Source organism: Periophthalmus magnuspinnatus, chromosome 15 (assembly GCF_009829125.3).
Source record: "Periophthalmus magnuspinnatus isolate fPerMag1 chromosome 15, fPerMag1.2.pri, whole genome shotgun sequence".
Classification (NCBI taxonomy): Eukaryota; Metazoa; Chordata; class Actinopteri; order Gobiiformes; family Gobiidae; genus Periophthalmus; species Periophthalmus magnuspinnatus.
The window spans coordinates 28673916-28697696 of NC_047140.1; the positions used below are offsets into that span (position 1 = coordinate 28673916).

At 40.5% G+C, this 23781-nt stretch overlaps 2 protein-coding genes across 15 annotated transcripts in view; one reads left to right on the top strand and one right to left on the bottom strand.

Annotated features, from left to right (window-relative positions):
* The first annotated feature begins 1309 nt into the window (after window positions 1-1309).
* Window positions 1310-18118, top strand: arhgef33 (Rho guanine nucleotide exchange factor (GEF) 33). Its single transcript, XM_055227213.1, has 16 exons — window positions 1310-1640; window positions 2682-2734; window positions 4098-4262; window positions 5527-5648; window positions 6465-6613; window positions 7329-7418; window positions 7491-7617; window positions 9836-9968; window positions 10953-11057; window positions 11155-11247; window positions 12296-12444; window positions 12595-12755; window positions 14758-15272; window positions 16147-16374; window positions 16461-16597; window positions 17776-18118. Exons 1-16 carry the CDS (start codon window positions 1457-1459, stop codon window positions 17891-17893), a joined length of 2529 nt encoding a protein of 842 aa, XP_055083188.1. The 5' UTR covers window positions 1310-1456; the 3' UTR covers window positions 17894-18118.
* A 1346-nt stretch (window positions 18119-19464) lies between these two features.
* The window catches only part of LOC117382835 (mitogen-activated protein kinase kinase kinase kinase 3-like), a 42682-nt gene continuing 38365 nt past the window's right edge, over window positions 19465-23781 (bottom strand). For all 14 annotated transcript variants that reach the window (XM_055227206.1, XM_055227200.1, XM_033980069.2 and 11 more), the window contains one exon: window positions 19465-21697. In XM_055227206.1, the coding sequence (XP_055083181.1) occupies window positions 21610-21697 (88 nt within the window). In that variant the 3' untranslated portion in view covers window positions 19465-21609. The remainder of the gene's footprint in view (window positions 21698-23781) is intronic.

Sequence of the window (23781 nt, forward strand, 5' to 3'; positions counted from 1 at the left end):
TTTATTGTGACATTTTACTTGTTTGTTTGATAGAAGTCATGCAGCATCATGTCTTCATCATAATCACAGAATTGGATGATATGTGTGAGAACGATGCAACCTTTAAAGACGGGTCTGCTGCCAAGTCTGGGAGCAGCTCAGATGATTGACCTCAGGCTCCCTGTTCACGACAAACAAACAACACAACACAAGCAGCAGTCATATGTGAGAGGTACGTTTAAGTCAATCATAACATGTCAAGAAAAATGTCCCGTAGTGATTTATTGGACTTGTCTGGGGCTCCGCACATTGTCCATTTCTTTCTTTCATTTTTATTTCAGTTTTAGTGTTTAAAGAGCCCATATTACACTGTTGTCTCATCTGTTATAATGTTGTTTCCTCATAAACAGACCTGGAGTTGTGTTCGTTTGTTTAATTCACACATGTTTAACACACAAACCCTGCAGATTTAGGCTGTGTTCTTCTTTCAAATAAAAAACACTCTGTTCCACCTTGTGATGTCATGTGGTAATGAAGGAATTTCTCCACTGTGTTTTTTAAACTCCACACACCTTCCCTAGAATCTTTAGGATAATTTCAGCGCTGGAAGTTCCCATCTCTACGCTGTTAACTTCAAAACTACCACCTCATGACATCACAAGGTGAAACAGACCATTTTGAGCTTTGGAGATGTAGACAGGCTAATAATAAGGAGTTACACATGTCACAAGAGTCAATTTTGTGTAACATAAGACCTTTTATGTATTGTTAATTAAATACAACTTAAGCCAACCAAATAGCTTCACACAAAAGTCAATAAAAAATGAAAATATCCATGACACGATACAGAGGCAAACAATAATAAAACACCAAGGTATCCTGTCTCGCTAGAATTAAATGCCAGGGAGAAGAGGTGGGTTTTGCGAGGATCTGACAGGTGTAAAGTTAGCACTGTACAAATACAATAAAGGATCATAAATAAAACACATAAAAATGAAACAATATACTGCCCTCTCCTGCTCCATCCCATCTCTCCCGTCCCGTTTATGTTTAGAGTTCACTTGCATTATCCTTACGTTGTCTCTAATACAACTTCAGTATCAGTTTTATTTAACCTTTTAAGACCCGTCCCTCTGGTTGTTTGATTTTTGGACCATCCCGTTGTTGTAGTGACCTTTGGTGGCTGTATATAAATACATGAGCCCAATGTTGTTATGAGTTTGGGATCATCGCGTTGCCATGGTGACCTTTGGTGGCTGTATAATTAAATGAGTCCAATCATATGCATAACAACTAGCACGTTTCCCGATTGCCAGCGCATATCGTTCACGCTTACATCGAGTTGAACCATCTGCTCTCCTGATGGGTTGAACAAATATATCCTCTTTTTACTCTATCTCGTTCTGATCTAGCCCCCGTGTCCCTGCGCCGCAAGAACAAGGGCCTTTTTGTGGAAAACAGAAATCACAGGACTCACATGGTTGAGCGCAGAGAAAGTGAGCGATCCGTGGAAAAGAGAGCAAGGATCAGAAGCAAGAAGACAGCACATCAGCAAAGTCAGGCCCCTCTGAAACGGGATCAAACAGGACGATCCGAGGACTACGCGAACATGGAAGATGCCCCAAGATGTACAGAGGAGGGGGCAGAGGTCGTGCAAGAAGGTAAAGACTTTTGAACTTTTTCTCACAATGATCTGAACAGCCTCAAACATCAGCAACACGGCAAAGTCAGAGTCCAGAGTGAATTCTGTAGATTTCTACGTTGTGACATTTTGTAACTCAGGCCTTTACAAATCAGTTAAAAAGTGGTCACTGCAAAAATGTGTAGCCAAAACACATTCATGCTATATTTTTATTTATTAATTTATCTTTATTTATTCAGGGAGAGCCCAATGAGAGCACTCACACTGTCTTTTCATGGGTGCCCTGTTCAAATACAGAACAATACAAACGAACAGACAAAACAAATAAGCATATAGATCGATTTAAAACATTAAAAACAGGAGCAGGTGTGTGTATAAATGTTTGTTTCCAGATTCTTCAGTTGCATTTGTGTTGATCAGTGCAGAGATGCATAAACGTAAATGCACAATGAGCTAACATCACAATAGTCAGTTTTAAAACGTTTGTCAAGTTTGGCTGGAGTGTGGATATGTTTTAAACCAGTGATTCTTAAGCATAAGGCTGGGACCCAAAGTCAAACCCCTGAGCACTCACCTGAAATCAAAAGAGTATAACATTTAATTTGAGACTGGAAGTTCATTTGTACAGAAAAAGTCAAGCCTGAGGTCAAAAACGTTAAGATCCCCTGTTTTAAACCATTAAAATCATGGATCAGCTTGAAGTGTGAGAGACTCGCTTGTATCCTTACACTATAATGTCTAAAGTTCTCCTTCCTCCCTTTGTTGCATCACTCCACACATGCCGTGCTGTCCTGTGGGTGATCAGTTGTATAATGCATAATAACATATGCTAAGTCGGCATTTGGGGTGACCCTGGGCCATGGAGATAGCAGCCATGAATTCTGACATTTGTGCAACAAGTAGCTGCTTTGTGTCGGTTTGCATGTGCTCGGCTGTATTTAAAATGCATTACTAAGCAGTTATATGTTAATAGGTGGAGCATTGAAACATGTACGACACTTGTACAGACAAAAGAGCACTTTTCCTGCTATGACGTACATTGTATGTGTTTGCTGCACAGAGCCAGAGGACTGTGAACAGAATGAGCAGAATGGAAGTCTGGAGATTTCACAGGTAACATTTTGGACATTCTGAAGCCAAAACCTTTAACTTTTATCAATAGAAATGGGTGAAATAGATGTAAAAGTCTTGTTGAAGGTGGAAATTATAAGTCAACCACAGGTGTCTGGAATAAGAGGCATTTTAAGAACAGATTAATGAGTCTCAGTTGTGTTTGTCAGTGTAGGAGATGGTTTACTAAGGCTGATGGCAAAGACAATAATACAACAGAATGTACCTGAATAATATCCCAAAATGGCGTCTTTTTGAGGTTGATTTGACAGTCAAACTTCCATGTCATTCCTCACAGTAAAGTAAATGCAGTGGTGGAAGCTAACAAAGTAAGTACTGTGCTTAAGGAGAATTTTTAGGTATCTGTTCTTTACTTAAGTACATTTTACAGTGGATACTTTTTACTTTTACTTCACTACATTTGAGAGCAGTATCTGTACTTTCTAGTCCACTACGTTTGTGAACAGGACTGAAAAGTAAAAAGTACTTTTCATACGATTTGAGAGGTTATTTTTACAATGTTCATGGAAACATCCTGACTAAAGTTTTTCGAGTTCAAGCTTCAGCCTTGAGCAAAACAAAAATAAACACACAAAATTCATAAGAAAAACTAAGACATTGATTTGTATTGTTAGTGTTGATCAAAATATATACTATTTTCAATCACTATCACTACATTTACACTTGAACAAACTAACACTTGTGTGAAATACAATCAATCAATCAATCAAACTTTATTTCTATAGCACCTTCCAACAAACAAAGATAAAAACAAGATAAAAAACAATAAACAGGATACAAATAGGTCAACAAAGCACATTACACCATTAAATACTTTCAAATAATTTCACTTTTTACTCTTTACACTTTTACTTGAGTAACTTTTCACCTCTGTATCTGTACATTTACTTAACAAAACTGAGTACTTCATCCACTTCTGACTAAATGCATGTCCTACAGTGTAAATGCATAGACTGTAGGACATGTCGACTTTGTTTTTATTTAAATATTTACTTAACATGAGTCTCTGCATATTGGGAGCCCTTTGGTGTAGTGAGCCATGGGGTGTGCCTTACTGCAGTACTGGTTAAACAGATATAATCAGAGCAGGAAGAACAGGAGGCCCACACAGAGTTTCTATTCAGTCTAATGCCTGATGCTTTTCACATGATCTAGAGAGCGAGAGCCGCACAACCATGTAATGTTCCCTGGAGCTGATTCACTTAATCCACACTGAATAAATCCAATCAACAATCAAAACAAAACTATATCGTACAGTCTCTACTCGCAGAATTAAAGTGGATCGCAGTATCTGAGTGATTCGTAACGACACTGTAACTGCATTCATTCCTGTTCTGGGTCTTAGCTGCAGGGCCTGGTGGTGGAGCTGCGCGAGGGGCTCCACGCCGCCCTGACGGAGCTGTGCGAACTGCGTCAGAGGGACCAAAGCCTGGAGGAGCAACTTCAGGCTCATCAGAGTGACGTGGATGACAAGATAATGAGCCTGAAAAACTCCCTCAACACATTCAAGGTGACACACAAACACACACACAGTTGCATTTGAGAAGAGGTCGTTAACATAATTTAAAACATCTGACTCAAGCGTAAACTGATTATTTTTAGTGGATTCGAGTGCATAAAATCCTCCGTGCCGCTCAAGATAAAGACGTTTTGTAAGATTAAACTCCTACACGTTTTAAATCTGTGGGTCCAGTGAGTGAAATGGCAGTGAGGGAAGTTTTATCTAATCAAAACTTGTACTCATTACACCACACAGTTCGCCTGGGATCCAAAAACACACTTCTTCAATACTTAGGTGGATTAGCCAATCAGGGACAAACATGGTCTGTTTGTATCAGAAAAAATAAAGGAAAAAAATATCACAGGGGCCTGAAAAACATGGTGGATTTCTGCAGAATCAATGAGCGAAACTTAAACTCTGTTAAACTCAAATTTCTCTCACCTCAGTTTATTTGTAAATTATAGGTTTCACATGTCACTGAAAAAAACAAATTGGATTGGATGATCACGTTTGACAGAGTTTGAGATGCAACAGAGGATGTGGAACCCAAACTGATATCAATCTATATAAAAAAAATAGAGAGAGATGAGATCATTCTGGATTTGACAGACAAGCACACAGTAGAAACCAATGCAAAGTATGTTGTAGGAGCGGGAGAACTCACAAGCCTCCATGGATGTTTGTGTCTCTGCAAATGTGCAATCTACAACAATACGATCAGGGCTTCATTTGCAAATAAGCATCACGCGTCATGAGCCGGAAGAACAGGACAATCCCTTAGACTGCATTGTAATTTCTGGATAATTTCTGGATCTACAAAAATCAAGAGATAGATGAACGTGTTCCCCACAAACAGAAGACGAAATGAAGCTCCAAACATGATCAAACTTAAAGTGGCCAGACCAGTTTTGAGCCCTGTGTCCCCTGCCCCACTATTTTGTTCCAGTTTGATACAAGAAATATCCCAGGTGTCTCTATTTTCTTACCAATTTGATCCCCGCCAAAACAGTAAAAAGGGCAATATATTGTCAAATGTTTTTGTTCAAATACAGAAAACAGCTTGAAAATTGCCAGAAGGTCAAAAAGTGCACTCAGTCACAATGAAAAAAGTCTCATTTTACTGCATATTGAGTTCATAATGTTCTGAATTACATGGTCTTTTCACACATTTATTATTACCAACCATCCCAACCCGGTGTGTCCCAGGTTTTAATTCTGAAAATCCTGTCTCCCTGATCAGTTTGAATTGACACGTAATGCTTGTATTGTTCAGGAGGAGTTGAGCACCACCTTGTTCCACATTAAGGAGATGTCCAGCCGGCAAAGGGAGATTCACAGGAGAATTGAACTACTGCAGTTAGAAAACCCCAAAGATGTGATTTCTACGTCACACAGGTGAGACCAGAGCCCGACACGGAGCGCACAGTCCTGACAGACCCGGTAGAACTGACACTGACACATTTAGTTTGTGTTTGTTTCTTCAAATAACTCTGCAAAAACACTTGTACCAAAACATCCAAATAGACTCTTTGCACAGCAGCAGGCTAACTTTTGTTAAAAGCAGAAAAAATATATAGATACACAACCTATTAAAATTCAAATAAAGACTATCAGATTTATTTTTTTTTCAACGTAGACTACTTCAGTTAATGGTGTTGTTTTAATATTTAGCATTAGCGTTAGTATTGAGACACAAACAGCTTTCTTTCTAAACACAGAAGTATCCTCTGGTGAAGTTTTCATTTTATTTATATAGTGTCTGTTTCTGTGTAGACTCAGTAAAGTGTTTCTGTAACCCAGTTAAGTGTAGGCACACTTAACTGGGTTACAGGTGCGTCGGAGGAGAAGCACTTGATCTGAAAGGTTAAGAAAACTCCCGCACACGAAGGTCAGAGGGACCAAAACATCGTGTGAATAAAAGCGAGCCAAGAGTGAGACGGTGTGCGGGAGTTTTTTTTAACCTTTCAGATTTGTGTAGTGTTTAACTTGTGGTCAGTGACATCCATACACAGCTCCCTGTCCACTATCTGATCTTTAAATATATATTAATTTTAGCGTGAAAAATTGGACTGGAAGTAGTGACGCTAACAGTGAGGTTGCAGCGTGTCGTTTTGCCATTTTTTGCCATGAACATCTCTAAATAAGTACATGAGTAAGGCAAATATTACACTTGACTTAAAATTCTGATGTGTATTTATGATGTTTCCAAAGCCGTAAAAGCTCAAAGGCAGATGTCCTGGCAGCATCAGGGGAGGAGCACGTCTGCGGGCCCAGCCAATCAGAGCTCAGCGTCATTCAACACTATCTGTCCAGTCTTCCACATAACGCATCCCCACAAAGAAGCAACGCCTCCACACACAGTCAGTAAATCTGTTTAAAATAATAAGATGAATGATAAAAGTACGTTCATACCTGTGGAATCCTTCAGTCGTCCAGTTCTGATCCATAGCAAAAGAAAAATGTAAAATCTGTCAAGCTGCTCTTCTTCTTCTTCTTCTTCTTCTTCTTCTTCTTCTTCTCCTCCTCCTTCTCCTTTTCCTTCTTCTTCTTCGTCTTCTTCTTCCTCTTCTTCTCCTTCTCCTTTTTGTTTTCCTTCTCCTTCCCCTTTTCCTTCTTCTTCTCCTCCTCTTTCTCCTTCTCCTCCTCCTCCTTTTCCTCCTCCTTCTTCTTCTCCTTGTTCTTCTTCACCTTGTTCTTCTTCTCCTCCTTCTTCTTTTTCTTCACCTTATTCTTCTTCTTCACCTTGTTCTTGTTCTTTTTCTTCACCTTGTTCTTCTTCTACACCTTGTTCTTCTTGTTTTTTTTCTTCACCTTGTTCTTCTTCTTTTTCTTCACCTTCTTCTTTTTCTTCTTCTTTTTCTTCACCTTGTTGTTCTTCTTGTTCTTTTTCTTCACCTTGTTCTTTTTCTTCACCTTGTTCTTTTTCTTCACCTTGTTCCTCTCCTTCACCTTCACCTTCTCCTTCTCCTTCTTCTTCTCCTTCTTCTTCACTCCTACAGCGTTTTGTCCAGTTTACAGATTCTATATTTTTCTTTTGTTAAATTCCGTTCATGTTTTTTTATATTTGTGCTTAAGCGTCCACATCTGAGCCTGAAACGCCGCAGCAGAGAGGTCACGGATGGGGAGAGAGGAAGAACAGTAGAGACGAAGGAGACAACAAGAACAGTAAGAGTACTAATATTTGAGCTCCGCGTTGATACAGTGTGAATGTTTATCTGTATCTTTTTCCGTTAACAGACAAGAGGCAGAGAGCGGCCTTGGAGCTGCTGGAGTCAGAGAGAGTCTACGTGTCTCACCTGTCTCTGTTACTCAAGGCCAACATCTCCTTCAACGGATCCGACGCACTCACCACAAAGGACAAACGGTCAGACACATACACATACACATACACATACACATACACATACTCATACACATACTCATACACATACTCATACACATACTCATACACATACACACCCCCATACACATACACATACACATACACATACTCATACACATACTCATACACATACACATACTCATACTCATACACATACACATACTCATACTCATACACATACACATACTCATACTCATACACATACACACACTCATACACATACACATACTCATACACATACACATACTCATACTCATACACATACTCATACACATACACATACTCATACACATACTCATACACATACACATACTCATACTCATACACATACACATACACATACTCATACACATACACATACTCATACTCATACACATACACATACACATACACATACTCATACACATACTCATACACATACACATACTCATACTCATACACATACACATACTCATACTCATACACATACACATACTCATACTCATACACATACACACACTCATACACATACACATACTCATACACATACACATACTCATACTCATACACATACTCATACACATACACATACTCATACACATACTCATACTCATACTCATACTCATACACATACTCATACACATACACATACTCATACTCATACTCATACTCATACACATACTCATACACATACACATACACATACTCATACACATACACATACACATACTCATACACATACTCATACACATACTCATACTCATACTCATACTCATACACATACTCATACTCATACTCATACTCATACACATACTCATACACATACACATACACATACACATACACATACTCATACACATACACATACACATACACATACACATACACATACTGTAACTCATCCCCCGAATCCCCAACGAGTGTTTATTTTGTTTTTTAAGCTTTAAGAACATTTTGAAGCGAGGCAAGTTTATTTGTATAGCACAATTCATACATAAAGTAATTTACAGAATAAGAAAGACATTAAAATCACAATACAAACAAATCAAAACATAAATTATTATCATAAAATGAATATTAAAAGAGAAAAGTGCAGAATAAACCCGTTTCAGTCACATGCACAGATAAACAGAACCGTTTGAGTCTGGATTTAAACATCGTCAAAGTCAATGTCTGAGTCACATCTTCAGAAAGAATGTTCCAGGTTTTAGTTGCATAAAACTGAAAAACTGATTCAACATGTTTAGTCCTGTTTTAGTCCTGGTTTATTCCTGGTTTAGCCCTAGTTTAATCCTGGTTTAGTCTTGGTTTAGTCCTGGTTTAGTCCTGGTTTAGTCCTGCTTTAGTCCTGGTTTAGCCCTGTTTTAGTCCTGGTTTAGCCCTGCTTTAGCCCTGGTTTAGTCCTGGTTTAGCCCTGGTTTAGACCTGGTTTAGTCCTGCTTTAGTCCTGGTTTAGTCCTGGTTTAGCCCTGGTTTAGTCCTGGTTTAGCCCTAGTTTAATCCTGTTTTAGCCCTGGTTTAGCCCTGGTTTAGTCCTGGTTTAGCCCTGGTTTAGACCTGGTTTAGTCCTGGTTTAGCCCTAGTTTAATCCTGTTTTAGCCCTGCTTTAGCCCTGGTTTAGTCCTGGTTTAGCCCTGGTTTAGACCTGGTTTAGTCCTGGTTTAGCCCTAGTTTAATCCTGTTTTAGCCCTGCTTTAGCCCTGGTTTAGTCCTGGTTTAGCCCTGGTTTAGACCTGGTTTAGTCCTGCTTTAGTCCTGGTTTAGTGTGAGGTGGTTCATGTGGCTCGATTTTGCAGAATAAGTCTGATTCAAACCTCTATATGGCGCATCATTTTATCTGGAATCTTACAGAGGATGGAGAGCAGGAAATTTCTAAATCAAATCAAGACAAGACACAAACACCAGCCAAAGCATTTCCATTAATGAGCTCTACATAACTGTTTAATGTAATAACAGCACACGTGTTCTCATTGAGGAGCCAATACTGAGCTTTGAGAACGTTTTTACCCAGTTTACAGCGAACACGCAACTAGGTCAAATATCTGTGTACCTAGTCACGGTCTGATACGTATATTTATTTATTTTCTGATACCATGTCTATCTTGTTGTTATGTATAATCAATATTGTCTTACACTGATAATACGATGTTAAAATCCATAACCGGACCCACAAATTTATGTTAAAGTTTAAACCTCACTCCCGTATTTGTTTCCCCCACAGTTCTTTCCCGAGCTCTCTGCGGTTCCTCATCCAGCAGCACTTGGAGCTCTTACACACTTTACAGGAGCGAGTGCTCAAGTGCCAGTGGCAAGGCATCATGGGAGATGTTTTTATGAGGCTCACAAGCAAAGAGGTACGAGTCTAGTCTGGTGTGTAAAAACAACAATAAAACAACACATACGAGCTTATAGGGTGCGTCTTGTGACTAAATCTGCATCTCTTTGACTGGCAGGACACAAATAAAACTGTGTTATCGCTCTGCTGTGCAATAAACTCAATCTGTTTTCACGTATAAAGTCACACAGACCTATTTCCTTCAGTCAGATTAATGGTGATACGTTTCGGTGCAGTCTGTTGTCTGTGTAATCCCTCAGTCGTCCAGGTTTGACTCATTAATACAGTGGTCCCTCGTTATTTTTTTTACAATTATTCTATATGTTTTTGGCTGTAAAACCCCTCACCACACACTTTATACACTTTTCTCACACAGAAAGTAACATTTCCTCACATTTTTCTCTTGTTTAATTAATTAATAGTGACCCTCTTCATCCCGGCGTCGCTCTGCTGTAGCGTCGATCCAACATTTATGAAAATTAAGAGACGGGACAATGGTCTACAGTCCGTTAGCCAATCAGGACGCAGAACACAATGCACATGTTCATACGCTGTGCAAAAAGTATTTAAAAAATCCACGGAACAGCGAGATCGCGAAAGGTGAACCGCGATATAGTGAGTAACAACTGTAAAAGAAAAAATCAATGCTGTTAACGGGACAAACGGAACAGAACTGGCGTCTTGGATGAGCAACCACTCGAAAAACCTTTTGTCCAGTTACAGAATAAAATGTTTCTTTTACGATACAGACTATTGTAATGACTCTTTTTTATACAGCGACCTGTGTCTGTATCAAACTCATGTATGGCGCTAATGAGGTTGATTCTATTAAACCCGATGTGTGGATAAGTAGGTTTGAGTGACCCAAAGGAAATGCAATAATTGGACATCCACACCTGTTCACATTATCCTGTTAGAATGTTCTCAGCATAGACACAGCACAGTTTAAACGTCTTAAAAGTCTTAAACGCTAAAACTATTGTATTTGTTTGTTTGTTTATAGAGCGATTTCTTGGATTTTTATGTTTCGTACCTGAAAGAGCTTCCTGACTGTCTCTCCGTCATCAGTATGGTGACCTCCGGGTCCATTAAGTCTTCTTTGTTAGAGGTAAAACATCAAAACACCAAACTATTTCCTTTTACTACAAATTGTCCAACCATGACATATTTCTATAGATTGATACATTTGTGAATTTTATTTATAGAGTGATGTTCTGGGCGATGAGTCAAAGCCGTCCCTCTACTCCCTACTGCTTCAGCCGGTGCAGAGGATCCCCGAGTACCTCCTCCTCCTGCAGGTCAGAGCTTTTCTCTGTAACTTTTCTGGTGGTCTCTGCTGCTTGGAACGAGAAGGTGACTTAACCAAGCAAAGTCGCAAGTCAAATCTGTGGAGAGGTGATTCAAAACTTTGCGGTATTCGTATCTCTGTGGAGAAAAGCAGGTGGAATCCTCTGTAACTGTGAAGGAAGCGATTCCAGACCAGGTAGAGAGTTTAAAGAAGTTTAGCTGATATCGGTGGAGTGTAGGTACATGTGTGTGTTACATTACAAAGGAGCCATCCAGTACTTATACTCCAAGAGAGGTACTATCTGTAGAAGGCTTATCGTACAGGGTCATAAATGTATATACTGTTAACTGTAAAAAGATGCCTGCAGTCACTGAAAAGATGTAGTCATAAAGAGTGGTGGATCAAAGATACAGACTCGGGGTACAGGTTTAACAGCGTTTATTGCAAACAAGAGGATGTGAAGCTGGTTGGAGGTAGTAGGAAGCTGGGTCGGAGGCTGAGGTGCATGGTGGGTCCAAGAAATGGGATACACTGATGAGGAAACTCGAGGATGACTTGTACAGACACAGGAAGATGACATGACGATCTGGCCGCTCCTCAGCCCCATTTGTAGTCCAGAGGCGGAGGCTTGATTGCAGATCGGCTGTAGGTGGGTAGCGGGTGGCGCCAGAGTCTCCGCCCAGCTCCAGGCAAGGACGCAGAAGGGAGGAGGGCCAGCACAGAACGCACAAAAAAACCCCAAATCTGACAGATGTATTACAAGACCTCTTGGCAACTGAAAGACGAACACCCGAATCATGTAACGGAAGCAGCAGGTTCCAGTGTAGACGTCTTAAAATAAGTGTGTGTCACGGTTCTTACTGAGAAACAAGTTCACCTCAATATTTGTAACACGCAGTATTCAAGACAAGGTTTAAGAGTAAAGTTACAAAACCAAAAAAATCATGCTTTCACCGTCCATCAGTGGAGCTGCTTAGTGCACGTTTAGTCTCAGCAACACATTATCAATCTCATTAACGGCACAATAATGAAACGGTGACATCGGTTGTGTGTTTTAGGGGCTGTTGAGGCAGACGGAGGCGGAGCACCCGGACTACTTCTTGCTGCTTGTGTCAATTCAACAGTTCAGATCATTTACGGCTCAGTATCACCACCTGCTGCAGCACAACCAGGAGCTACTACTGCACAACCGCAAAGAGATCAAGAGGTCTGAACGCCAAACGTCTGCAAAATGGAGCTGCCATTCGCTTAAATATGTTAAATCTCAACATATTTCATGCTCATGTAGAACGTTAACGATGTAAAGCAGCTCAGTTTCATCAGTAATATTCATTGTTTTTGCGTTTTTATTTTGCAGGGAGCAGGCCAAGAGGAACAAGCAGCGTCTCCTGGAGCAGATGCAGACTCGCCGTTTTCCTGACTGGGACCACGATCACGACCCGGAACGTTACGTGCCGGAGTGGGCCTCACAGCTGCCGTTTTTCAACACGGACATGGACTCAAGACACAAATCACCAGGTCTGTCGGAGAAACACTGGATTTAAATAAAGATTAAACATTTTACGCTGTTTTCTGATCTGTTATAATGTCGTTTCCTCGTCACAAACAGACCTGGAGTGGTGTTTTGTCCCTCTCTCCTTCTCTCTCCCTCTCTTCTTTCTCTCTCCTTCTCTCTCCCTCTCTTCTCTCTCTCTCCTTCCTTCTCTCCTTCTCTCGCCCTCTCGTCTCTCTCTCTCTCCTTCTCTCTCCGTCTCCTCTCTCTCTTTCCTTCTCTCTCCTTCCTTCTCTCCTCTCTCTCTCGCTCTCTCCTTCCTTCTCTCTCCCTCTCTTCTGTCTCTCTCCTTCTCTCTCCCTCACGTCTCTCTCTCTTCTCTCTCCCTCTCGTCTCTCTCTCTCCTTCTCTCTCCCTCACGTCTCTCTCTCTTCTCTCTCCTTCCTTCTCTCCTTCTCTCTCCCTCTCGTCTCTCTCTCTTCTCTCTCCTTCCTTCTCTCCTTCTCTCTCCCTCTCGTCTCTCTCTCTCCCCTTCTCTCTCCCTCACGTCTCTCTCCTTCCTTCTCTCCCTCTCATTTCACTCTCTCTCTCTTCTTCTCTCTCCTCTCTCTTTCCTTCTCTCTCCCTCCCTCTCGTCTCTCCCTCCTCTCTCCCTCCATCCCTCTCTCTTCACAAACAGACCTGGAGTTTCTGTTTCATTCACACACGTTTAAAACTCAAAAACACCTGAATATTTAGGCTGAGTTCTTCTCTCAAACTAAAAACACTCTGTTCCACCTTGTGATGTCATCATGTGGTGATACAGGAAGTGCTCCGCTGTGTTTTTAAACTCCACACACCTTCATTTCTAGAATCATTTATTTACTTACAGCCCTGGAGAATTGCCAGTCTCTACTGAACAAAAGGTAAAAAGAGCTGGTAACTTGAAAACTACCACTTCATGACATCACAAGGTGGAACAGAGTATTTTGAGCTTTTAAAATGTAAACAGACAACAAGAATAAAGTGTCAAACATGCGTGAATGAAACAAAACACAACTCCAGTTCTGTTTTTGAGGAGGTAACAACATTATAACACGACTTTAAAGATTGAATTCCTTATAAAAGCTGCACTGTACATCTTCTCTGGTGGGGGTAATGCTTTACTTCGTTGCCTCCATGTTATTGCTTTGCCTAAAATCCTCCTCAGTATTGCTTAAAATGTAACTATCTTGCGTTAAATCCTTGGTTGACTCTCCAGAAATCTGACCCGTAACTTGACCCGGTCGTATCACCTGCCTGTGTTTGTGGAGATCATTTTAAGTCGAGGCATTTTAAGGAAAACTTCCACCAGAAAAATGAAACAGTGCATCTTTTTAAATTTGTTGTACTTATAATCAGGGCCGGTCGTAGCTTTCAGGGGGCCCTAAGCTGAATTTATCTCTGGGGCCCCCTCCTGGTTCAGCTGTTGGTGATTCACATTTGACACATTTTGACCAGTTGTATTTGTGTTTTTCTGACCAACATCAGACTGAAAACATCCAAAATATCACAAATATCACAGTCACAAGAACAGAACACAAACATATAAGGGGAGGGTCAAGATTTTTGAAACTCTAGACAAGTTTCTGTCGGATTTTAATGTGTTCCAGTTGTCGACAGTGGACTTACATTTACATTATGTCGGGTCCTTGCTCTGGTGTAAACACAGAGCTGCCCTCACCTCTGCCCGACTCAAAAACAAACCACTATAGATATAAAACAAATGTAATCGTTTGAAAGCAATATTTAGGCAGCTGTAAACACATAAGCCCTGTTTCCAGTAAAAAAAAAGTATATATTATATTATTTTCAATGTAAATGTTTGAGCTCTTGGGGGCCCCCTGCTGGCCTGGAGGCACCACGCAGCCGCTCAGTCTGCTTATAGGCTGGACCGGCCCTGCTTATAGTTTTTAATAGTGTAGTTTAGTGTATAGAGTGTGTGTTTTGTACTGTTTTCTTCATTTTTCTTTCTGCTGTTTAATAAATCATCTCTTATGCTCCATGTAGGCAGTGCCCAGACTCACAGCAATGGTAAAGGAACAGTTTATTCCCCAGTGAACCAGTTAATCGACCTCTGGCTTTCAGGTCTGGGCAGTATCCCCGAGAGCGAAGTGTCTTGCCAGCTCCGTGGGACCCCTCTCCAAGGACCCCCCGCCCCCTCAGCCATGGCCGACGCCCTGGGGGAGTACCTGCTGCTACCCCCCGACCCGCCCGGGATGGAGAGCCTGTACGAGGAGGACAGAGGCTCGCTGCACGACGTGTCCATGTTCGACCGCTGCTCCTCCGCCTCCTCAGACTCCTCCATTGACATCGCCTTCGTCAAGTGTCCCAAAGCCCCCTCTGCCGCCCCCCGCGCCGCGCCGGTAAACGTCCTGTCCCCACGCGACCTCTACGGCAACGGAGTCAGCCCGGGAAACGGCTACAGCAAGCTACTCAACAGAGGCTGCGTGTCTCCAGATGAAGCCATTCTGATGCGTCGCAATCAGCCACGCCCCCTGCAGGCCAGTCAGAGGAAGAGCAAGGTGAGGGGAGTTTGGTTGAGATATTTTTTTTACTTACCTACGACTTTTTTACTGACTAGTTATAAAACATTTCCCCATTTATATGAAATTGAAATGAAAAACAGGTTGATTTCAGGCTTCAAATCGTCTGAATCTGGTTCGTTTATGCATCAGCTGCCACATTATCCACATAGTCTGGACTCTAGTTAATAATGTTTTTTGTTTTTTGGGTTTCTTTTTGGTTTTTTTGGGATGATTTGACATGGATTTCTTGCACCGATACTGATATCTCTGCATCAGCACCGAGGACAAACTGGAAACACTCAAGACGGGCAGAAATCTTTGTTTTTTTTTGTTTTTTTATGATCATTGCTGGTATATTTTTCTTTTTCTTGAAACCTAAACATGCCTAATGGTCACTTATAGTAACACTGTTCATTTTTTTAATTATTATCCGTGACATTTTGGTGCAGTTATTGCCATAAATAGAATGGATTTATACATATATGTGTGTGTTTTTTTTGTTCAAGTGAAAAAGAAGCTTAGACAAAGTATTGAATTTAAGTTTTAATGGTGAACGGGGGTGGAATTTAATATGTTTTTGAGCTAAAAGAAGAAAAAAAAGGTAAATATTCACATTTTTATACAGCGCTTTTCCACTTTTAAGTCAGAAAAGCGCTTTACATCAAGGAAATGTACACAGACACTGGGGGAGAGGTGGGTTAAGTGTCTTGCCTCATCTGTTGGAGTTGGAATAGCACCACCAACCTTCAAACTGAGCTACTGTTGCCCCAAAAACACATTTACTGACATCTTTTGGTCATAAATCTGCTCGAAATGAACAAAAAAAAAGGAAAAAAAAAGAAGAAGTTAATGAAAATGTTTTTGTTTTTAGTCCCTGAACGGCCTGCAGCTGGAGAACACGGTCAGCGGCGGCGTGGATAACGGGCATCTGTCGGACAACCTCCAGAGGGCAGCACTGGGGAGCCACGCCAAACTGGAACGCCAAAGCAGCAAAGGCAGTAAAGGGTGTCCCACTCCATCCCGCAAGATCCAGAGCCCAACGGTGAATAAAACAGACGCCGACAAACAGATCGACGACGTGCACGGCCTCCCCAGCATCGTAAGGGTTAAAAAAAATAAAAGTATTGCAGAAATTGCGGCTTTGATAGAGGGAAAAACTACATTAAATCGCATTTATCTCATCAGGACTCTGCTCTTCAGTCCTGGAGCGAAGAGCTGAGGTGGAGAGGAGATGAAGGGAGTCACACCTCTTTTACTGACAGGAATCGGAAACAGGAGAAAGGTGGATTCAGGAGCTCCTTCAAGAAACTCTTCAAGAAGAAGTAAGAATCATGTAAATATCAGTCTGTTGGTGCACTGCCTGGACAAAAAAGAAAAAGTCGCCACCTGGATTTGACTAAGCAAATAGGTCTGAGTTGCTGCAGTTGGTCCGGTCTAGGTTCAGCAGAATGAGGTCAGCTGACACCTGAATATACTGAATGACCAGGTTATTCCATCAGTGGATTTGTTCTTCCCTGATGACACGGGGCATATTCAGAGATGACAATGCCAGGATTCATCGGGCTCAAATTGTGACAGAGTGGATCAGGAGCATGAGACGTCATTTTCACACATGGATCGTCCACCACAGAGTCCAGACCTTAACCCCATTGAGAATCTTTGGGATGTGCTGGAGAAGCTTTGAGCAGCGTCAGACTCGACCAGCATCAATGCAAGAAGTGAAGAATTAATGCAACACTGGATGGAAATAAATCTTGTGACGTTGCAGAAGCGAAATCGAAACAATGACACAGAGAATGATCAAAAATAAGACGGAACAACCAAATATTAGAGTGTGAGAGCTTTTTTTTTTTTTTTTGGTGGTGACTTTTTCTTTGGCCAGGCAGTGTAAATATCTTGGACACTCCCTCTCGTGCCGTGTTTCTACATTTTCAATCAGTCAAACTTTATTTATAGAGCCTTTTACAACACTTAAGGTGGTCAAAGTGCTTTCCAATAAAACTAAGACAATATAAAAACAGTCAAAATATTACACAATGAAATAAAAACGAACTGTACAAAGTGACACTGCATTACTAAGTGTTAAAAGCCAGTTTGGATAAATAAGTTTTGAGCCAAAGTCTGTGACAGTTAATGCTCTATTTGTGCTGTGTGGATTTATATACAAACAGAAGACATCAGAAATATGAAGTATTAATCTGGAATTATGTAGTAAAGATAAAAATTTAATTAACTACTATATTTTTCGACAAAGCAAAGTGTGGCTGCTTTAAATATTTGAATACAACACATAAAACATGACTTATTTATCGCTTTCTTTGCTAAATAATTCCATATATCTTACTTCATATATCTGATGTCTTCTATGTGTATAAAAAATGTAAAAAGTAGTAAAAATAAATAGGAAAAAAACACACTGAATTTGAGGGTGCGTCCAAACTTTTGACTCGTTGTGTTTGTATATTTGCAAGAAACTGTTACTCTGCTTTTAATCGTGTAGAAGCAGCGATGAGAAGAAGGAGAAAGGAGGTGATAAAACCCCTGACAGTCTAAACGGGGAGCACGAGAAGAGCGCCAAACTGGTCCACCTTGAGGTCACCCGTGGGACTGCAGTGTGAACGCGGCTGACGACACTTTGTAAATCCTTTTTGTATTAGTAAATCTTATCAAGCTGTATCTGGATCCTGTAAGTTTTAGTACAAGGATGCCGTTTATTTTTCCTTTCGCTTCAGTATTTTCAGCAGTATCAGAAAGTGTGTATTTTATGCACCAGCACCAGTTCTCGCTCCTGCGTTTGTAGAAGTTTTTGTTGTTGTTCTGTGGAAATAGACCATTTTTATTTGCTATTTCCATGTTTCATATTTATTTTTACAGGGACAATCCAATGACACAAAACACATCACTGCACAGGTTCATTTAAAACATTAAAAACAGGAGCAGGTTGATTATAAATTATTATTATTATTATTTATCTTCACTTTATTAAAGTTCTGCAGTGGCTCCAGTTTTACATTTTTAGGAAGTAAAATAACCAAAAGATTTTTCCTCACCATTTCAGTTTTAGTGCGGCCAGTTTTTAGACGAAGACGATCATGAGAGTTTGGATTAAAAGTTCTTCTCCTCTTTCTCTCTCCTCCTCTCCTCTTTCACTTTTCCTTTCCTACCTTTTCTTCTCCTCCATCACTCCTCTCTCTCTCTCTCCTCCTCCGCTCTATTGTTCAGTTTTTAGCTGTAGACAATCATGAGATCTTGTATTATAAGTTCTTCTCCACCTCTTCTCTTCCCACTCTTCTTTTCCTTTCTCTCTCATTTCCTACCTCTCTTCTCGCTCACTCCTCTCCTTCTGTCTTCCTCTCCTCCCTCTCACCCCTCTACTCCTTTCCTGCCTCTTCTCTCCTTCCTCTCTTCTTCTCTCCCCCTCCTCATCTCCTCTTCCTCCACCCTCTCTCCTCCTCGTTCTTCTCCTCTCTGCCCTCTCCTTCCTTTCCTACCTCTCTTCTCTCCTCCCTCACTCCTCTTCTCTTCCTCTCCTCCTCCTATTGTTCAGTTTTTAGCTGTAGACAATCATGAGATCTTGTATTTAAAGTTCTTCTCCACTCTCTCCTCCTTTCCTCTTACTCTCCCTTTCCTCCCTCTCTCCTCCCTCCCTCACTCCTCCTCCTCTCTATTGTTCAGTTTTTAGCCATAGACAATCATGAGATCCAGTATTAAAAGTTCCTGTATCAATATGTGTACCATAAACACATTTTATAGTGATTCTCTTTTGACATACGGTGATGCTCAACCTACTTTTCCATAGAGTGAACGATGATGTTTTTAAATTCATCACCTGTTATGAAACAAAAAGCTGAGTAAAAGTGAATCTAAAGGTTTAAAGTCGAGGCTGAAGTACATTTTGTTTGTACATTTTATCTCCAGAAACCAGCACAGAAACAAAAGTTGCTGTAACTATTTCATTTCTGAATTCAATGCGACACAAGATTTAATTCCGTCTTTTTGTATTTATTTACTTTATTACTTTTCCACGTTCTTATCGTCGCACTTCTCAGGAGGAAATGTACCTGCTGATGGTAAAAAAAACAAACACTGTGTTATTTTACTTAATTAAAAGAATCATTTTGACATTTACTTCCTCCCAAGAATCGTTTTGTTTAGTTTAAGGCTTAAAGAAAACACTCAGACAACGCGGTTCACTTCTGTCTTTTTAATGTGTTAACCTGCTGTCTCATAAATCTGTTACACTTCTGAAACAAAATATAGGCAATTATACAGTATGTAAAACAAACCCATTTTATCTTACACTATTTACATTTGTTACGTGTGCGTCGTGCTATGAAAACAGAAGACCGTAGTGAGAAAAGCAGAGGGCACACTGATCATTATTACATTTACTTTTGCACATACGCCCTAAGTGTCCGATTCTGTTCGCGTGCAGCCTAAGTCACGGTAGACATCTTTAATTAAATATAAAATCTTTAAAGTTTTTGAAAAATAATTAAACTGGTTCGTTAGGTACATTTTTAAAAGTTAAGTAATAAAAACAAAAACCATGTCAGCTTTGATTTTGAGACAGATCAGTTACATCTCCGGGGAAACGTAGAAAGTAAATATTCTGACATTATGGGATTAGGGATAAACAAAGATTTTAGGCGTTTACTGGTAAATATGTAAATTAAAAAGGAATGTTTAATATAAGACAATAAATATATGGACACAACAGTCTCTGCGTATTTTAATCTCTAGTTCTGTGTGAAATCTATGTGTGTCATGACAAATAAGAATTGACCTCATGACTTGATACTGAGGACACTGAATAAATTAGTGTTAGAGCGACCTCTAGTGTTGAGATGTGATAAACTGCTTTGTAAAGTCTCATGTTGACTGAATACATGCACGTTTTGATTTATGAACCTTTAAAAAACTTTAAATCAATGACTATGACTTTTCTAATCACTTTAACCTTAAATACAACATGTTGAATATTTCTCTGTAAAATGTGTCTGACACTTGACCAGGAGAGTCACTGGTTCCAATAAAAGACTGAATTGTCATCTGCAAATTTACACGGTGGTACAAATACTTTCCTACCTCTGAATGTGCATATTTCCAATAAATATTAGACAGATTCTACAGGCTAAGCACTGAGTCTGTGCCATTTGCATTGGTTTAAGTTGCTACCAAGGACTTGAGCAGAAACATGTTAGATCAGATCTGTACATCATGCACGGTGACGTGACACCGTCGACACGCTCACACACACCGTCGACACGCTCACACACACCCACACATGCGCACACACAGGTCATATTTAGAATGACATCACATTTGTTTATCAATACCTTTGTCCTTGTGCAAAATGTTTAACACCAGTGGTTCAATGAACATAAAACAAATAAAAGGTGTTTCTGATTAATACAGTTTAACATAAAAACGATTGATGAGACGAGAAACTTAAATAGAAACAGCCATGACACGCAGTGTCACGTCGACGCTGCTTTGGTGCACACAAAAGGAGGTTACCATGGTGACACATGCATAATGAACAGCCAATCACGTGAGTCTTTACTCAGTCCATGTCTGAGCACAAGAGCATTAGCAGTGACTTTAATGATTCTGTCGTCCAGAGGATGGAGTAACCAGGAAGTGCACGATCCACTTCTGAAGTGTCTTGTGCACCAGTTTAACTTTGTGTGGACAGTTCTACACACTGGTCAGGTGACTGGTCATGTAGACACCTGACCGGTCACCTGACCAGTCACCTGACTCTTAGTCTCTTAGTGTTTGTCAAAAATACTACATTTATATTTACAACAATTAAATAGAGTTGGATGAAGCACTTGTGTGGGGACAGCACACTGACGCTAGCAGAAGTGATGACGCGTTTATCTTTTTTTATAAAACAATAAAAACAAAAAGCCGTTGTGTTTGTTAGATTATGGTACAATAAATAAAAAGGAACAGATAATAAAGGATGGTTAGGTGTGCAACATGGCTTTTCTGTGACGCTCTAGTAGCAGTAGTAACATGTGCAGGGGGAGCAGTAGAAGTAGTGCTGATTTTTTTTTTTACTTCCTCCTGGGAGAGTGGACTCAGAAATCCCCCGCTCACTTTGTTCATTCAGCCTCTGTACGGGTTTGCACTGACCCCCACCGTTTGTTGCACCTCAACCCGATATCTGTAAATCCAGACACTTACATTAGCGCAGAGCCTTGCAGTTAAATACTGAGTAGTGTTTGCGTAGAGGAGGCGGCGTTCCCCGGCGGCCCGCTCCCAGGTTTTGTTTCTAGTGGTTGGGTGCAATGTGGCTGTGTCCATGTACAAGTGCGGGGGATTCTCAGTAGCTGTTTTCATGTCCAGCGAGGATGTAGAGGTTACTGTTGGCCGTAGGGTTGTCCGTAGGCCTGCTCTCCAACACCACCACCCTGTAATACAAACATAATTAACCACGTGGAACAAACACGCCGCTTCTTTGGGTTTAAAATGTTAGATCTGAGCACATCTGAGAAGCATCACAAAAGCAAAGGAAGATCCACAGTTCAACCAAACCCTGAAACCATTTGGACGCTTTAATAATGGGAGAAAAGACACCACAGAACAGAATCCTGCACCTTTATTTAGACCATTAATGTTAAAAATTATAGTTGATTTTGGTTCCCTTTCCAAGAATAAACTTTATTTAAACTGAACACCTGGGCAGAACACAATCAACATGTTTTTTATGAGTTTAAAAGGTCCTATATTACGCAAAACTGACTCTTACCTCTTCAAAAACAGACCTGGAGTTGTGTTTTATTTCATTCATGTTTGAGTTAAAGTTCTGCATTAAAGGTCTATCTGTGTGAATGAAACAAAACACAACTCCAGGTCTGTTTGTGATGAGGAAACAACATTATAACAGACCAGAAAACAGCGTAATATGGGCACTTTAGTGAGAAAAGGTGCTTAATCAGATTAAATAAATTCTATTCAGAAGCGAAAAGACAAAAATTGGTTTAAATAAATAGCTGTTGGTGTAAATACCGTAAATTTCGGACTACAGAGCGCACCTTGATATAAGCCGCACCAGCTAAATTTGAAGAGAAAATCAATTTTGTACATATATAAGCCGCACCTGAATAAAAGCCGCAGGTTTTCATATTGTAACATGAGATATTTACACAGAAAGACGCTGCACCGACACGCTTTTTTTTAAACTGTGCCTGAAAATTGGCACCAACACGACAACAACACGGGATGAACACATCTGCAGGTTTAGAAAATAAAGCTGCACCAACACGGAAAATCTGCTTTTATTTCCTCTGAAAACTTTTGTCGTCTTTTTACATTGACCAAGTTGGATTCATTGATGTCGAGCTTACGTGCAGTGGCTCTATTTCAGGGGTCGGCAACTCGCGGCTCCGGAGCCGTATGCGCCTCTTTCAGCCTCATACTGCGGCTCTGCGTGGCTTGGGAACTAACAGACACAGCTCACAGTCCTGCGTAAAGAGCCCTGATTTTCAGACGTTGTGCGCACAGGGGTCAGGAGCAACTTTGGCCCGTCCCTAATGACACACTAATAAGCTCGTCCGTAGATGTATCATGAAAATCCTGCTGGAAATCGCCACAGAAATCTATTTGATGTAGTAGCAAGTTTATTATCTGCTCTTGTCTCCGCGGTGACGTATCACGTATAACACATCAGACACGACGCACAAAAGTAGAGCCACAAGCGAGTGAAAATGAGCCAAAACAAAAGTCTTTGGAGAGCTTTTAACAAAGGGGAAAAGGACAACTGAGGAGCCAGAAGAGGAGACTACGACCTCCAAGAAAAAGAAAGATAAATTTAACAGACAATGCCTACTTAAAATCTGGGTTTGTCGCTACAGGTGACTCACGCACAGAGTCCGCTCTGCGTAACATACGGGAAAAGCAAATAAGGCAATGAAACCTTCAAAACTGCTTTGGCACATGGAGAATAAGCACCTGGGATTAAACGATACGCTACGAGTTTTTTTGTTGTTGTTTTTTTAAAGAAACTGCGGAGTAGAGTAGACATAATCACATAATCAGCGCGATGCATGATGCAGCGGTTTGGTGAGTTGTATTTTTTTATGCACTTAAGTTGTTTTTGCCATGTTTATCTGCCACGTGTAGAAGGCTTGTCCGTGAAAGTAAAACCTACATTATTCCGTTACATTATTGTTATTATACAGTGTTATCTTCATTTTAGATGTCAAAAAGTATTTGCGGCTCCCAGTGTTTTATTTTATGTGGAAAGTGGGTCCAAATGGCTCTTTGCGTGTTAAAGGCCGACCCCTGCTCTGTTTCCTTTCTGTTTCTTTATCTTAAAAACTGCATCATATCCATTTCATGATGCACAAAATGATCGTTCAAAATCAAAACTAGTGAATTCTTCAGAGCAGAATCTTTCCCGACGTCTGTCTCACTTTTATGTTTACAGCTAGAGAGCGCCCCCCAGGGGCCGTTATCCAGTAAAATTCCATATATAAGCCGCACTGCTGTAAAA

Bases quoted from the DNA above. Each gene is read 5' to 3' on its own strand.
- arhgef33 (XM_055227213.1), top strand. From the start codon at position 1,457: ATGGTTGAGCGCAGAGAAAGTGAGCGATCCGTGGAAAAGAGAGCAAGG. The intron at 12,445-12,594 runs GTCTGAACGCCA...TTTATTTTGCAG, and splicing joins AACCGCAAAGAGATCAAGAG to GGAGCAGGCCAAGAGGAACA. The intron at 15,273-16,146 runs GTGAGGGGAGTT...TTTTGTTTTTAG, and splicing joins CCAGTCAGAGGAAGAGCAAG to TCCCTGAACGGCCTGCAGCT.